The 15,993-nt window shown below is 36.9% G+C and overlaps 1 protein-coding gene across 1 annotated transcript in view; it reads right to left on the minus strand.

The window, feature by feature from the left end:
- TPK1 (thiamin pyrophosphokinase 1) overlaps nucleotides 1–15,993 on the minus strand; it is a 233,342-nt gene that overhangs the window by 167,614 nt on the left and 49,735 nt on the right. The window contains exon 3 of the mRNA XM_011365531.2: nucleotides 12,207–12,276. Within this exon, the coding sequence (XP_011363833.2) occupies nucleotides 12,207–12,276 (70 nt within the window). The remainder of the gene's footprint in view (nucleotides 1–12,206; nucleotides 12,277–15,993) is intronic.

Genomic DNA, 15,993 nt, shown 5'->3' on the forward strand with positions numbered 1-15,993 from the left:
TGAATGTGTGAACCATTATCCTAAGAGACGGTGGCTGGAGCCCGGGAAGATCTCTACAATGCTTAAAATGTTCTCTCTTCCAGGGGTCTGAAAGAATTCAATCAGGTGATAACAGCCTAGGTACAGGTCACTCTGAAATCATAAAACCATTAGCTGATGAATAACATTAATAGAAATAAAAGGCATATTAGGGAAAACATTGAAAAGAAATACAAAGGTGACTATTCTTGTTCAGACAGAGGTGACAGCAATAGTTTATTCAAATAGAAACTGAAACAATCAAATATACAAAAGACATCACAAAAAAGAAACTTAAACATCTTAATATATTCCCACAATCTATAATTATTTTATATTTATATATATGTTTATGTGTATGTGTGTGCGTATATATACATATATCTGTATATACTTTTACATTTTCAACCTCCAAAGACACCATATTGCCACACTGCTAAATCTAATGATCAATTTTCCTATGTTACTTCATCTATCAGAAGCATCTAACACAATTGATCACCTCTATTCCTTGATTCGCTTTCTCCGCTTGATTTAAGGACTACGATTTCTTGGTTTTCCCTCCAGCGCACTGGTTACTCTTCTCTCCTTGATAGTTCCTCCACCTCGCGTGGACTTTTTCACACTGGAATGCCCAGAGCTCGGTCCCTGGGCCCCCGTCCTCTTCAGTCTGCACTTATGCAGGCATCTGACCAGGCTACGTGGCCTCAAATGCCCTCTATACTCATGGTTCTAAGCTTCCATCGCCCCTCGGCTCCAGGTTCGCCCCCAGTTACCTTTCTAACCATTTTCCCGAATAAGTTCCTCCCTCGATTTTTCTACTTGTAGTAGATCCTTTGCAACATTAGCCATAATTATTTCCTCCTTTCCATCCACAATCCTTTATAATGGGACTTTCCAGATTCTTCCATCAGGGAGCTAGTATAAGTCTATTTCCCCACCACCAGAATTTGTATTAGCCTTGTAACTTGCTCTGACCAACGAAATGCAGTAGAAATGGTAACGGCATGGGCGTTACTCACCAAGGCCTCTAGTGGAGGTGCAGTCCCTACCTCTGCGCTCCTGAAACCCTTCTCTGGGTCATGACAACACCCTTGGACAAGCCTGAGGCTAACAGGCTAAAAGATGGAGAATCAGAGAGAAAAGTCAGGTGACCCAGCTTACAGGCAGCCGACCTTCCCACGATGAGAGCGAGTCCCAGCTACATGCTGACATCAACAGCAACAGTACCTGCCTGACCCATAGGACTGACACGAGTGAGCCCAGAAGACCTGCCTCGGTGCCCTGTCGATTTGTGAACCACAATAAATCGCTAAAGCCACTAAATTCGGGGTGTGCTGTCATGCAGCAATTGCTAACTGATACCACTGTCAGGGCCCAGAGTCTCTGCACAAGCGGCTTCCTTCTTCCCTTTTACATGTCTTAACTCAGAAGTCGCCTTCGCCGTGAGGCTTCCCCTCACCTCAACTGCTACCGCCCTTGCAAAATATGCAAAATATGCCGCCCCTCCTTCTGCTTTATTGTCCTTGTCACTAATAACACACTTTTAAATTATGTATCTGACTTAGTATCTGTCTCTATGAAAGTTCAGTGAAGTTAGGCATTTTGTTCCCTGCTACAACCCAAGGAATATATAAAGTTTTTTTTAAAGGTAAATATTAAATAATACAGATTTGGTTTGCTGAATTTATTTTTGTATTGTTATTATTTGTAATTATAATTACATTAAAATTACTCAAACGCTGTTTTGCTTAAAACTGAACAAATAAGGACAGTGTGGACTCGACTCCTGCTAGCATCTCTGATTTTGGTAACCTTTGCCCCCGTAGCCTAACTTGATTCCATCCTATTAAAAGCATTAGAGGCATCAGTGCAATGCATGACCATTAACTCTTCTCTCACTTTGGAGAACAACTGCCACATGGAGGAAATTCAGTGTGAAAGGCCTATTACTGGGAATAGCAGTCGGAAGACCGCACTATTATGCAAAAATGTTCTTGCCACTGACTGATAAAACGCTATGACGACAGAAACTATAGTTGTTTTTCTTGTTCCTAATGCATGGAACTGCTCTCCAGTTACTAATAACCTACTAATGTAGAGCCTCACAGAAAAAAACTGAATACTCACTAGAGGCCGCTGGTGATAAATAAGCGAATTCTGCATGAAGTAATAAACACGATGATACTTTACATAGAAAAATGAGTTCTAAGCTTCTGGACTTCAGCTGCCTTTGTAAGTACTATACTTCAAGTCAGAAAACATTTTTCCTGTCTATAAACAACTTAATTTTTTAAGTAATAGAACTAAATTTTTTATCTTGTAGGAAATTTTATCTTAAAAACATAAATCAAGGAAATCTTGTAAAAATTTATATCACTGTGTTCTTTAAGCAAAGCTGTGCTTTGAAGTAATGAAATGAAATATATTATAAATCAGAAAAAAAAATTCTCTTAACTGTCATAAAGATTCTGGAGCCCTGTACCATGTCATGTAAACCTGTCTCAATAATATTTCACTGAAGAATTTTTAAAAAAGAGCATAGGGAATATAGTCAATAATACTGTAATAACTATGTATGGTGTCGGATAGGTACTAGGTGTATCGGAGTGATCACTTTCTAAGTTATGTAAGTGTCTAATCACTGTGTTGTACACCTGAAACTAATATATTGTTTATCGACTGCAATTGAAAAAGTTTGATTATTAAAAAAGCAAAAAATATCTAAACAAATCATACCTGCCCCCACTCAGGAAAATCATGAATTGTAAGAGTGGGATTTTAAAAAGTTTACTTAGGAAAAAAATATGGTAACATGAAGTCAGGGAAAATATACAGAATCTCGTGATTAATAAGCTTTCACAAAGCTATGGAACTGCACATCAAATATATATATTAATTTGGGAAGAAATTTATTAAATTTCTCAAAATGCATGAGGTTATTTTTTTAATCATGTACATACATGACAGGAAACGATTTAATTCCCCTTCACTGTCATTAAGAGAGTGAGGAATTTTAAAGACCTCATAACTAGGGACATTTTCTATTACAATGAGCATTAAGTTAAGGAGGTGCATATGGAGGGGGATTTATAAAGACCATTAGACAGTCCTAGGGCGTGACAACAGCACAGGCAGCCAGAGAGAAGCTGTTTTGGGTGGGCATCCATGGGCAGTTTTTGGTTTCATTTGTATTTGTACTTGCATTCGGCTGCTCCTATCCGTGTTTACAGAAAGTGACAGGGTTTAAGTCTTGAGTGCTAATTACAATTCTAAGTCACAAAGTTTAGAGAGTAAGTCATTTTTAATATTCATGATTTTTTATATTCTAGTCCCTTTCATTTACGGATTAATATCCTCTTGATCATCATTTAAGTCTCCTTCTCTAGCTCTTCTACTTTCTCTAGCTCTCTGACTCTTTTTGGGACATACAACACCCAGAGTTAAGCATTTAAGATATTATACATACATATACATACACATACATATACACACTGATTCTTTTTCTTAGGGCGGTAAAATCTTTCTGTTGTGCTTTAAATATCCTTTCTGAGATAATTTCAGCATATTCTCAAATTTCTGGCTATAGAGGCAAAATAGAAGTCTTCAAGGAACACAGTCTCGAGCCATCTCAGATCTCTAACCCAGAACCGCATGTGATAGTTCAGTGCTCTTCTTGGTATAACTGTCATCTGGATATTTTCCAACAAAATTTATTAACTAGCCCTTGCTTAAATTGAATTCCAGCTGTCACTTTTCTGTGCCCTAACGATAGGAAGGCCATAGCTGGCTCAGGTGCGATCTCATTGTCAACTCAAATTTCAAGTCCTATAATGATGTGTCAACGAACAATGTACACCATCTTGTTGTTGGAGTTATTCTACTTACCCTTGGTTAAATAACACAAAATCAAAATTTTAATAACAAGAAAACCATGCAGGAAGTAGTGTGTGTGTGAGTGAGTGAGTGAGTGAGTGTGTGAGTGTGTGAGTGTGTGTGAGTGAGTGTGTGAGTGAGTGTGTGTGTGTGTAAGCATGCATGTATGTGCATTCACTTAAATGTGTATGAGAAACCGGATGGTTAGGGGCCATTCCACAACATTTTAAAACACACACACACACACACACACACACACACACACACACACACAGAGTATTATGCAATTACTCGTCATTTTTACTTCTTAACACAGCAGTCTAATAATAAATTGAAGCCAAAAAATGTGATAAAAAACATAGCTCTCAAATCGTATTAACGAGTGCTAAAACAATTCAACTTTTTTTTGAATAAGTAAAATTAAAGGAGTCATGTGTTACTCAAAACTTTTGACAGATGATCCAGACTTCTCTGAAAAATCATCTGAAAGTAATTTATTTTTGAAGACTCCATCCGCAGAGTAGGAAAGGAAAAGGGTTTTGTCAGAAATATACTTTATGAAATAGAATAGCCATAAAGAAAAATGCCTTTGATTAAATTTAGTTGTAAACTGACTTCCTGCAGCTGCTTAAAATGATCTCATACTGAAAATTCCTTTTGACTGCATGCATGATCTGACAAACATAGCATCTTTGCATACGCATACCTCCTCCTCCAATACCCTAAAATGATTCAGAGCTATGCACAGATAACTTTGAGATCTCTGATTTATACCACTGATAACCAACAGACTAAAATATTACTAAACTAATTTAATCAATAATTCAAGATAAATACGTCCTCAGTTTGTTGTGTGAGGTTCTTTAATACCAAGACTCCTAGTATAAATTTTCTTTTAAATGTGCTAATCATTTTACCCTCCATCGTTTTGATTTAAAGACTCAATAATGTTGACATGCTTACAGAGGTTAGTAATTTGATTGCATGTTTAATAGAAACTGGCTGAATCAAATGACTAAATATTACTTAAGGCTAGGCTTGTAAGAATCAAGCTAAACCAAAAATCTTTGGTTTTCCTTAAGTATGCATTTGTTCCTTTCTATATATGTTACAGCATATTTTACAGTACATTTTGACTATGCCATGAAATGTTTAAATATTAGTTAAAATAAATCTCACTGAGAAAATTATAGTCACAGGTGGACTAAAATCGATTGTCACATATATTGGAGGTTACTGAGATCACAATGTATGCTCAGATACTTGACATCAACTTATTCCATAATAATTTTTATAATAATTTTATATTTATTCTCTTATTCCATAAAAACCTAACAAGATTGAGCAAGCTTTTGCAGAATTTTCATTAAGATACAGCAAATATAGGCCTTATATATAAGCCAACACTATTTAACCTCTAGTGTTGAATTGACAACTTTGAAAATTTTGTTTGTTTCTAATGAAAGGCCCAATATTCCACCCAAACAAGCATTTGAAAAACTGGTAGCAGATTCCAACTAAAGGGGCAATTCCTCAGAATCAAGTCCATCAAGTGCACTGAATGAAGAAACAAAACTGTAGTGAACCATATAATGAAACACTACTCAAAACTGAAAAGGAACAAACTACTGATACACACAATGACATGGATGAAACTCCAAAGCATTTGATAAGTGAAAAAAAAGACACAAGAGATGACAAACTGTATGATTCCATTTACGTGACACTCTAGAAGGTCAGGGGGTTGGAGGTGAGGACTGATTACAAAGGGACAAAAAGGAAATTTTGGGGATGATGAATATGTTTCAATCTTGACTGTGGTGGTATATACAACTGAATACCACTTAAAAACTAATTGATCTGTAGGCTTAAAATGGATGCATTATATTGTATGAAATTATACCTGAACAAACTGATCAAAAACAAAAAAGAATCAGAGAAGCCCAACACTGCATTCCTTCGTTCCAACCACAATATGAAAAGTGCTTATACTTTTTCTAAGCTTTATAACTACTGCATTCAAAATATTAACCATGTTATTTAGAGCTATGGCCTAAAACTACATCATATGTATGTTGAACTATTCTCTAATCCATCACACTATAGTTTTGAAAGGCCACCTTCCATCCTCTCTAACTTCTACAAATATTTTATAACCAGCTCAAATAACACATTTCCTCATGATTTCTCTGAGTAATCCAGAAGGTAATACTCTCTCCCTGAAACTCAGAGATGAAGAAACTACAGCCCAAGGAAGTGACATGACCTGTCAAATGTCTCACAGTAATAAAGTCACAAAATCAGATTTTGAGCCCACGTGCACCCTCTCACTACACAATTCCCGGCCTGGAAGCTGCTGCTATTGACAACAAATGGGCTGGCAGTCATATGGAGACAGACGGACAAGTCACCGATTCCTTCAAGAGTGTATCACATACTTGCTGCCAGATGCCTGATTTAATTATGTTAATTAAGTCTTTAGGAGCAAAATTTTAACAGCTAGCCTCCCACATTGTTCAGTGATTTAAATCAGATTTTGAAACTGGTTTAGCTGGGACACAGTTAGTTTTAGAGTTAGGGTTCCAAAAGTCATCTTCTCCTCCCACTTGGTTTCTCTGAACAGTGGTACTGGATCTACTGATGAGAAAGTTACAAGAACATATAAAGCTAGAAAGTCTGACATCTTACCTCTGAGACAACCAAGGAAGAGGAATAAGCTATGAAGGAGTCTTGTGTCCCTGTGTAAGCGCCACAGGCCCTCCTCATCTCGCCACTGTTAATGAGCGTTTAACTGAAAGGTCATTTGTTTGAACTCAGGGAATTTTTGATGGGTGCTAATCTTTTAAATTAAACAGAACAGCAACTCCTAAACGGCTGAGCTAAACTAGAACAATGTTTATATAAAAATAACCTCATGCAGGACCTTACGTCCAGGATGTCATATTCATCAATTACTCTGAGAAAACTAACCTAAAAATAAAACTCCTCCCATTTCAAAGTCCTATACACCAATGATAGCAAAATTTGCAGCTATGCCTTAGACTATAATGCTGATGAGTTCGAGAGTCTCTAAGTCCTACAAAATTACAATTAAAAAAACCTCTCACATTTAGCACTGATATTCACATTGCTCCCAAAATACCAATGAATTCAAAGGCACATGAATAAAAAGGCTCATTTAGATAGGAATTAGAATGCAGTGACATTCTGGAAATAAGTGGGAGTTATTCTATACATGATTTCAGACAAAACATGGATAATCTTTTTAGATATAAGATGTTCTGGTTTATACATACTAATAAGATATATAATCATCCAAATTTTCTTCTCTAGCATCAAGATATTTCCAAGAGCTGATATTATAGCTTAGAAATCCCTAGCTGAAAGAAAGCTTAAAATCTGTGACATTTCTGCTAAGATACCAATGAAAAATCATTGATTAAATAAATTCTTGGATGCTTGTTACATACTAGGTATTATGAGGCATATAAAGAACATTAATTATGCCTGCCACCCTCAAGAAGTCAACCACATAGTGAGAGAGATCAGCTACATCGACACATAGCTAAATCACAAGATAAAGTGAGAAAGTAAATTATAAAGTATCGTGCAAAGTTAAGGGACAACAGATAGAAATTTACAACTCTGTAAAGGCTGTAAGTCTTCACAGCTCTAAATCAAAGCAACATGTAAACGTAACACTGTCATCTAAGAGTCCCAGTCCAGTGTAAGAGACATCAAGCCCCTCTAGGCTGGAAGGATAAGGGGCCTTACGGAGCGGACAGCACTCCAGGCACAGGTGCCTGGAGAGGATTCTACAAGACATGCCACCATATCTACTGAAACCTTCTGAGGGTCAGTGCAGCCGAGGATCTACGAGCACTGTCGGATCAGAATGGGCGGCAGACGACAGGAACAGGTCACGGGCAGTACCGCTGCACACGAGCTGGAGCTCAGTGAGAAGGGCCTGAGCACAGGCCACGAGGAGGAGGGTTGGGGGAGGCTGGGAGGGACCAGGCACGGCTGAAAGGTAGTTAAGGCTGAACTCTGATTCTCAGGGTAATGAGTTTAGATTTTATCCAGGACACAAAGGACAAACTTCCCTTTATCTCTGAGTCAGCAGGTGTGTACGCACACACATTCTGTGGCCCTAAGCTTTCACACTCCACTAGGGTCCTCAGAATATTTTATATTATGCCCCCATTTTGGATTGACTGTCCACCCCCCATGCCTCCTTATGGCATAGAACCTACCATGGTGAACTAGAAGTTTCTCATGCGCTTAATAATCTATCATATTGAATAGTAATTTCCTCTTCTATTGCACTAAGTTTGAGGGTAGGAACTAGATTTCATTCATTCATTCATTCATTCATTTATTCATAGTAACTATCAAAATGTCTAACTGTCAAAGGTCTTCAATGGAGTTTACAAATGTTTACCTATCATTAAAGGCATTATTTTTAAAACAGAATATCAATATAAACTATTTCTCCCATATTGTCAGACTTTTGTCGTGTCATCGATTTTGTGATTCTTGTCTATTTCTGTACGACTTTCTCCTTGATCCCATCACTTCCTTCACCTCTCAGCATGACCGTAATGCTCCCCTAAGAGCCTACAGCACTGCTCCTTAATCCTTTTTAAGGTTCGGAGAGCTAGGAATTTCTATATCCACCCTCCGAATGTCCATTTACTCAAAATTCGGTTTGTTATAATTCTATCTTATAAAGTCTCCTAAATAGGCGAAATGAATCTAACATTAATTAGGTCGGGGGGGTGGCAATGGCAGGGAGCACGAGGAAGGCCCGCAATGCTGGTAATAGTCTACTGATCTCAGGACCACGGACATTAGCGTGCTCCCTTTGTGAAAACCCACTGGGCCAAAACTTCTCTGTTCTTAATATTCCCTACAGTGGAAAGACTGGTAATATTGTCATAACTGATTATTTTCAGGCCCTGAAATGCGCTGGAGCAGAAGCTGTTTTCCCAGAATCTGGTGAAGTGGCAGAAGCAGGAACGGCCGGGGCGCGGGGATTAACTCTCCATTAATCACTGTTACTTACTGGTACACACAAATAACCACCTTTCAATATTCATTGATATGGACAATTTGCACTGTCCTGATCTAATATAGTGTCAATAAAATCGTCACTAGAAACACAAAACAAACCTCCAAAGCCTATGGATGATGGGCAAGAAAAGAAATCTGCCGCATAAACCTCTCCTAGAAAATTTTTCCCTGCTTCTCTCGTTTCTTTTTTGGTTTGTCTGTTTTTCATCTCTACGGCCTGTGATTATTCTGGTTGTGGGCCATGCTTTACCATCTTGGTTCTGACCAATGGCGGTTTTCCTGCTTGGGAGGAGACAGATGTTACGAGACCACCACAGGACTTTTAACCACCGGAACACAAACAGGACGCTTCAGTCGGCATTGGGTTGGAGCTGCGAAACTGGGGTACTGGACCATACGTCTGATACATCACATTTCTAAAACTAAACGTTGGGGGTTAGGAAAACCGTCAATTACGAGGACAGAAATACAATACCAAGACTGAGGCTTCCTAAAATTTCTTCCTCTCTTATCCCAAGTCCACAGACAAAGCTGGGAAGCGCCCATCACTGGCAATGCCCACTCTGTTTTCCTGACTGGTCCTCACCCTGCCTCAGTTTAACGGACAGACGCAACACACACCCAAATCAGAACCTATTAGCTTTTGGAGCAGAGGGAATCTATTTATTCAAAATATGAGGGTCGCCAATCAAAATCACTCAAAATCTTATGGGAAAAGAGAAGAGAGTAACTGTAATAGAATATTCATTTATTAACAAATATTTATTGTGTCTGATGTTCCCAGACTATTTTCTAGCCCCAAGGAAGCCTATATTCGTGGAGCTTATATTCACTTCAGCAGGAAAAATCAGTCATATTTCTGTTCCTCCAAAGGGCAGAACCAATGGGTAGACTCAGTCTAACTCTTTGCTACCTAGTAAGAAATAACAGATAATTTTCATTTTCTCCTTTTTGTTTCTCTCGACTCACTAATATATATTCAAATCATCATGTATTGTTTTCACAATAAGAAAAAACATTTAGGACTTCTTAATAATAATAATAAACTTGATAAATAGATTGAGGCCACTTTCAGAGTTGAAACAAAGACGGAGCATTCATGAAGGACAATGGACAGGGCTGAACGCATTCGGCAGCAGATCAGACCCAAGGCCACGACCGGCTTCTGCCTCCGCTCTGTCCGTCGTGAGCCTCTGCTGCTGTCTACGTCAGTCCTCCTCCCTCCCATTCTAGATGTCAGTCTCTCATTTGTCTTCAACGGGAGATGATTCCGCACACATTCGTGTTTACGGCGTAATCGTGAGGTATTCCGGTGTGGGTGCGGACATATGCGAACAGGCAGAGCGGTGGTCCACGAGCCACGCTGGGCTTTTTAAAACTCATGAACGTTTTTCCCTTTTCCATCGTGAGGCCTTTCTACTAAAAATACAACTAACAGGAATTGTGTTTAGTCGCGTCGCCTGTGTCCAATCAGTTTCACAGGTTAGGGTTTGGATTTAATGAAATTTATTCCAAAGATTTAAGTTCCACACGAGGCATCCAGCTTCACTCATCTCCCTATCAGAGACTGCCCTTACCCAGGCCAGCCGCGTCCCTAAGTACCAGAGTGGGACTCATGGCAAATATGTTATTACGACTAGAAAACCAACTACTAGGATATTTTCTTATTGGACATCTTCATATATGAACGCACGGTTGTTAGATAACTCATAGAAATCTTCTTGGAAGATCTGCATAAGATTATTTATAAATATGTTAAGAAACATTAGAAATAATTATTTTGAAATTTGGGCAAAAAACAATGGTACTCACTCCCCAAATCTGGTAATGTTTTGCTTTTAAATGTGAATTGAAGTGTTATGTGTTACCTTTCTTACTAAAGTCCAGAAACCTGTATTTTTTCACAAGCATTCTAGATGGTTCTTATGATCAAGGGAGAGCGGGGAAGCACTGTGCTAACTTCCGTCCACGGATCTTGTTCATACGGTTATGTTCGTGAGCTGCCTCTGCCACTAGGGAAATAACGCTCGGTACTAGGCCGCCTGCTGGCAAGTGGCTACAGGCAGAAAGCCGGCGGTACTTGGGACTCCACCGTCGTCTTGGCCTCATAGGCAGCATGCTCGTCCCTGAACCGACTGGCCCAGGAGTTTTTCATAACATATACCTGAGTATTTTTTCACACACTGTCCACGTCAGGTCTTGCTGAATACAGTCACAGGAATAAAGTTAAAAAAATGAAGAAGACAGAAAGTTAAGAATTTAAACCATTTCCTAGGCTGCCCCTATTGCTATATTCTCGGGTAATGCATCCAGTCCCCAGACATCGGCACGCCAGTCTCAAAGGAAACAGGCCTTCCTCCTATAAGCGACCAGCTGCTTTCAGAAAGCAGCTCCAAGTTCAGAAGCATAAAGTTACAAAATTTGATGCCATAAAGATGTATGTCACATCATTTCAAAATACATATATTTAATTCACATAGCATGTTGCATCATAATATTTTCATTTTATTTTTGTAGCAAGGGTGATTTTTCAAACTATAAACATTTCAGTACATTTAATAATACATATGATAGAAGTGAAACTAAATTTCATGGCTACTTATATCTGGACTATATAAATTCTTGTGTTTTCCAAGAGGTTGAACTATATACATGTTGGCAATGAGCTAGATTTAAATTTTGCTTTTGTCCAATGTATTCTTTTATCTAAAAATAGCACACCATGCAAAAATCAGGAAAACCAGACAGCACAGATAACAAATTAAGAAATAAATTATTCACCTCCTAAATATATGTGTACATAACTCAGAAGTAACTAAGAGTAAATCATACTGAGCTTTACTCAACACTAATATAAAAAATCTCACACCTTCTGTAACAGAACATGTATTTCACTTATATGAGATCACCTTTTACTCATTTAAATGCTGTTTAAATTATCATGTGACGTTTCATTTTGGTCAATGTTCAATGTCCTCACAAATACTGATATTTGATAATGCTGTTTACTGAGGGTTTTGAAGTAGCAGATTTTTTTTTTTTTTTAAATAAGAATATGATTGGCCTAGTTCTATTGAGAGAAACCATTCAAAGCAAAGAGAAAAAACATAACATGGTTAAGCAGCTCTCTCACTGGCCTGGTTTTCTATTAATTTTGAGGGAAGATTCACAGAAAAGAGTAAAACAAACTGAAGGGCACGATTAGTGGTTCGATGCACACTGGCTAAAAGGAAGCTTACCTCTCCCTCTCTCCTTCGGTGATATCATACAAGCGGTTGGCACCTCCATCAGCACAGGCTCTTAAAAGAGCTTCAAATAGAAAAAAAAAAAAACAAAGAATACGTCAATGTAAGGAGCTTAGAGCAACATCTTCCAAATGATAAACATCAAAACGCAGGCACTTGGGTACATACGGAGTCACACTTCCCACCTTAGATCATTTCACACTCAGCTAGTGACACTGTTAGAACCAAAGACAATCTTCACAGTACACACACCGGAAAGATAGAATCGCCTACAGCCAAAGGGTATCTCCTTTTTTCATCTTTTTCATTTCCTCTTATTAAATAAAGGAGAAGATTGTATGTGGTGTCCTCAATATCTCTTGAAGCTTGTTTTGCCTTCTTTATGACAGAAGATATGCCTCACATTCAATAACAGGCAATGGGACATAGTTATAACTTTGTTCCCTTTTTTAAATTAATATTTACAGATATTTTCTATTTATGGCAGGTATTATGGGTTTCTACATTTTGTTGTGATATAGATCTCTTTTAAAAATAAATCATAAGCATAACATTATCAGTTTAAAATATTAAGTAACAAATAATTTAGATAATGTGTAAAAACTAAAAATGGTGAAGGTGAAACAAAATTAACTGAAACTTGGGAAATTCTAAGCTATTCGAGTAAGACTGGCTGCCTCTCCAACGGGGCTTTCATCTCTTTGGTTCACAAGCTTTCTCCCTGCTGTCACGCTATCATTTGCTGCTGCTGATTTAGAAGATAATGCTCTAAGTTTCCTGTTGATGTTTCTTGACATTTTCTTTGTCCATGGACTCCTATTTTTGTTGTTGTTACTTCTCTTCTAATTTTCCTAAAACTGGTATCTTAGCTCAATTCCTTCTTTTATTCTTTTTTTTTTTTTTAAATACATTTTACCTAATGGTTTTAGAAAAAACTTTATTTTTTATCCTAGGTGATAAGAGTGAATGCAGAGATGGCCGATTATAACTCCTCACCCTGAGCAGACCACAGCCTTGACTCCTGCCTGTCCCCACACAGCTGCTAAAACCAAAGTCACTGGGTCACACAGATCAGTAAAGAACTCGGGCACCAGCAGCAGAAGTTGCTCTTTTGAGCTACTTCTTCATTTATGGCACTTATGAAATATCTTAACCTTTTTACAAATTTTGCTATACATTTTAAAAAAGGGTTTATAATATTTACCTCCAAATTTCCAAGTGTTTAATAACAGGTAGAATATTGTAAAGAATATCTAATTGACCATAATGGCAGAAATAAAAGTCTCAATTATTTTCTACTAATCCATATGTGAATTATTTTCTGTGATCTGTATCATAAATAAAACAGAGGCCAAGTGGCCAAAAAGATATTTCTTTTTTTGCTTCAGCTTCCGTATCTGTGAATGGAGATTATATCATCTACAGCATAGAGTTATTAAGCAATTAATGACTTAAATATATACAGTGCTCATCACAATATTGGAACATAGTAAACATTCAATAAGATTCCTCTTCCTCTATTGTGTTAGAATTAAAATAGTATAAAAAGCTTTGTATTGTTGAAAAAAGCCTAAGCTACTTAAAAAGTGAAAAACAAGAATTAGAGTTTTTACGAAGATATCTAAGCTGGACATTTCATTTTACCAATTACCAACAATATATATATTTCTTTATAAGGAAAGGCAACCAAATTCAAATTAAGCCACAAACATAACTTACAGAATATCATAGAATATTCTGCACGTATCCTACATATTCAAAACTAAAAGTTCAAAATCATCAAAAGCTGGAGAGATCCTCTCACTTATAAAATACGGCATAGAACAACTGAATATGGAGATTGAAAAAAAAATAGAACTGATAAATAGAAACAGATGATTATCAATAATTACCCTCAGAGCATCTAAAACCATTCTCTGTAAACAAAATTAATAAGTGCTTGGGGTCATTTTATGGGAAAGCTGATTCACTGAAGTAATATGAAAAATCTAAGAAATAGTTTTTAGCGGCTAAGAATTATCAAATAGAGTAACTTGTCAATTTTTCACGGTATACTATTTTGCAAAGATCAGTTGAATTCCACATTTATAACTATTACGTGCCAGGCCCTATCTAGAATACAAAGATGAATAACGAACAGATATAGCCCTCCAGGCTCATATTACAGTAGAAAAAAGAGAAACCAGCAAATATGTACGATGCACTATAGACTCTGATGAGTGCTATGATAAAAGCAGCAAAATGTAATGGAAGGACAAAAGGAGAGAGGAATTTCAATGGATGAATCTGTAAAACTGCTTATTAATCTTTTCAGCTAAGATCAGTGTTACTTTCGCAATCAAAAAATCTTGTTCTAATGCCTGTTATTTCTCATACCTAGATTTAAATTGACATTTTAAGAACAGTTTATGAAAAGAGAAATGACTAGATCACAGGAAGTAAATTTGTGCACATCTATTCCTGCATTAAGTGGCAAAGGGAGCTAAATGACCATGGTGAAATCCGGAGACTGCTCTCTCATTACCTAGCTAGATGTCAGGGTGCAATCCATCTAAAAGAAACAAGTTCCAGTCTGTCCTTAAAACTTGTTTTCAATAAAGCTTGATAAAGATGACATGTTCTACCACATTTAAAATTTTATTAACAAATATGTTTCACTTCAAAATACTTTCCACATATGTAAATAAAACTGCATTTGAAAAATAAAATCCTTCAAGCATATCGTAAATAATGCTGGCATAAACTCATTGATAGCAATTTGAAAAATGAGTAACAAAATATTACTGTTAATGAAAGTGACCAACTAAAAGAATCAGAAGCAGAGGGCACTCTTTAAAAAGATATTTTTTGATAAACCATAATGAATCAGCCTCAAACATATGTTCACTCTATCATCATTTAAATTTTTGCACGCTTTAAGGAATAGAGAAGTTACTGCATGAGTTATCTTTTAATGTGGAAACTTCATTGGCTTATTCAGCAAATTTTCCCCAGATTTGTCCAATACTATAACTTTAATGGTTGAGCAATTATTTACTATGCATCAGGATGATGAACAGCTGAAGACTAAAATACATTAAAATCTCTCTATAACTTTATATATTGGTCCTACCGATAAATATATTAAACACAACTTTAACTTTTTAAATTTGGCCTAATGTAAGTTAATGTTACTGACAAATATGAAGAGTGGCCCTTACAATAGAGCTTAACTGGCCATTTCATTAATTTCCACTGAAGAAAGCTGGACAGATACAATTTGACTTTCTGCAAAGTAGAATACTAAAGTTTCAAGTATTAAGGTAGAAGAAAATAAGGTGAAATTAAAGAAACACTTTTCAGTTTCAGTTAACTAAAAGAACACCCGATATAGATTTCAATTCTTGTCTAGATCGACCACTTATTAGTCCTATGACTTTGAGCTAATCCCGAGTGCTGATTGTAATGCAAAATAAAGATTATGATATATACTTTGTCAAATTCACAAAATTTTTCAAAGACTAAAGAGGGACAACACAGATAAAACTAGAAGGAAACAGGACAGGGCAACAAATTTTATGAACAAATATGTTTTATTAACATAAAACATGCTGCTGATGAGACTGCAACTTTGAGGGACAGTTTGGCAGATCATAAAAATTTAAATGTGCATGTGCCTCTGATGCAGAAAACCTGTGGAAAACTAGTAGCAAACTTCAATGGCCACTGATTGAACACTGGTAAAATATATCACGGCCCTAGAACGGAACCATAAAAAAGACAGTAACTCTTAAATGTATTC

Source organism: Pteropus vampyrus, unplaced genomic scaffold (genome assembly GCF_000151845.1).
Source record: "Pteropus vampyrus isolate Shadow unplaced genomic scaffold, Pvam_2.0 Scaffold112, whole genome shotgun sequence".
NCBI lineage: Eukaryota > Metazoa > Chordata > Mammalia > Chiroptera > Pteropodidae > Pteropus > Pteropus vampyrus.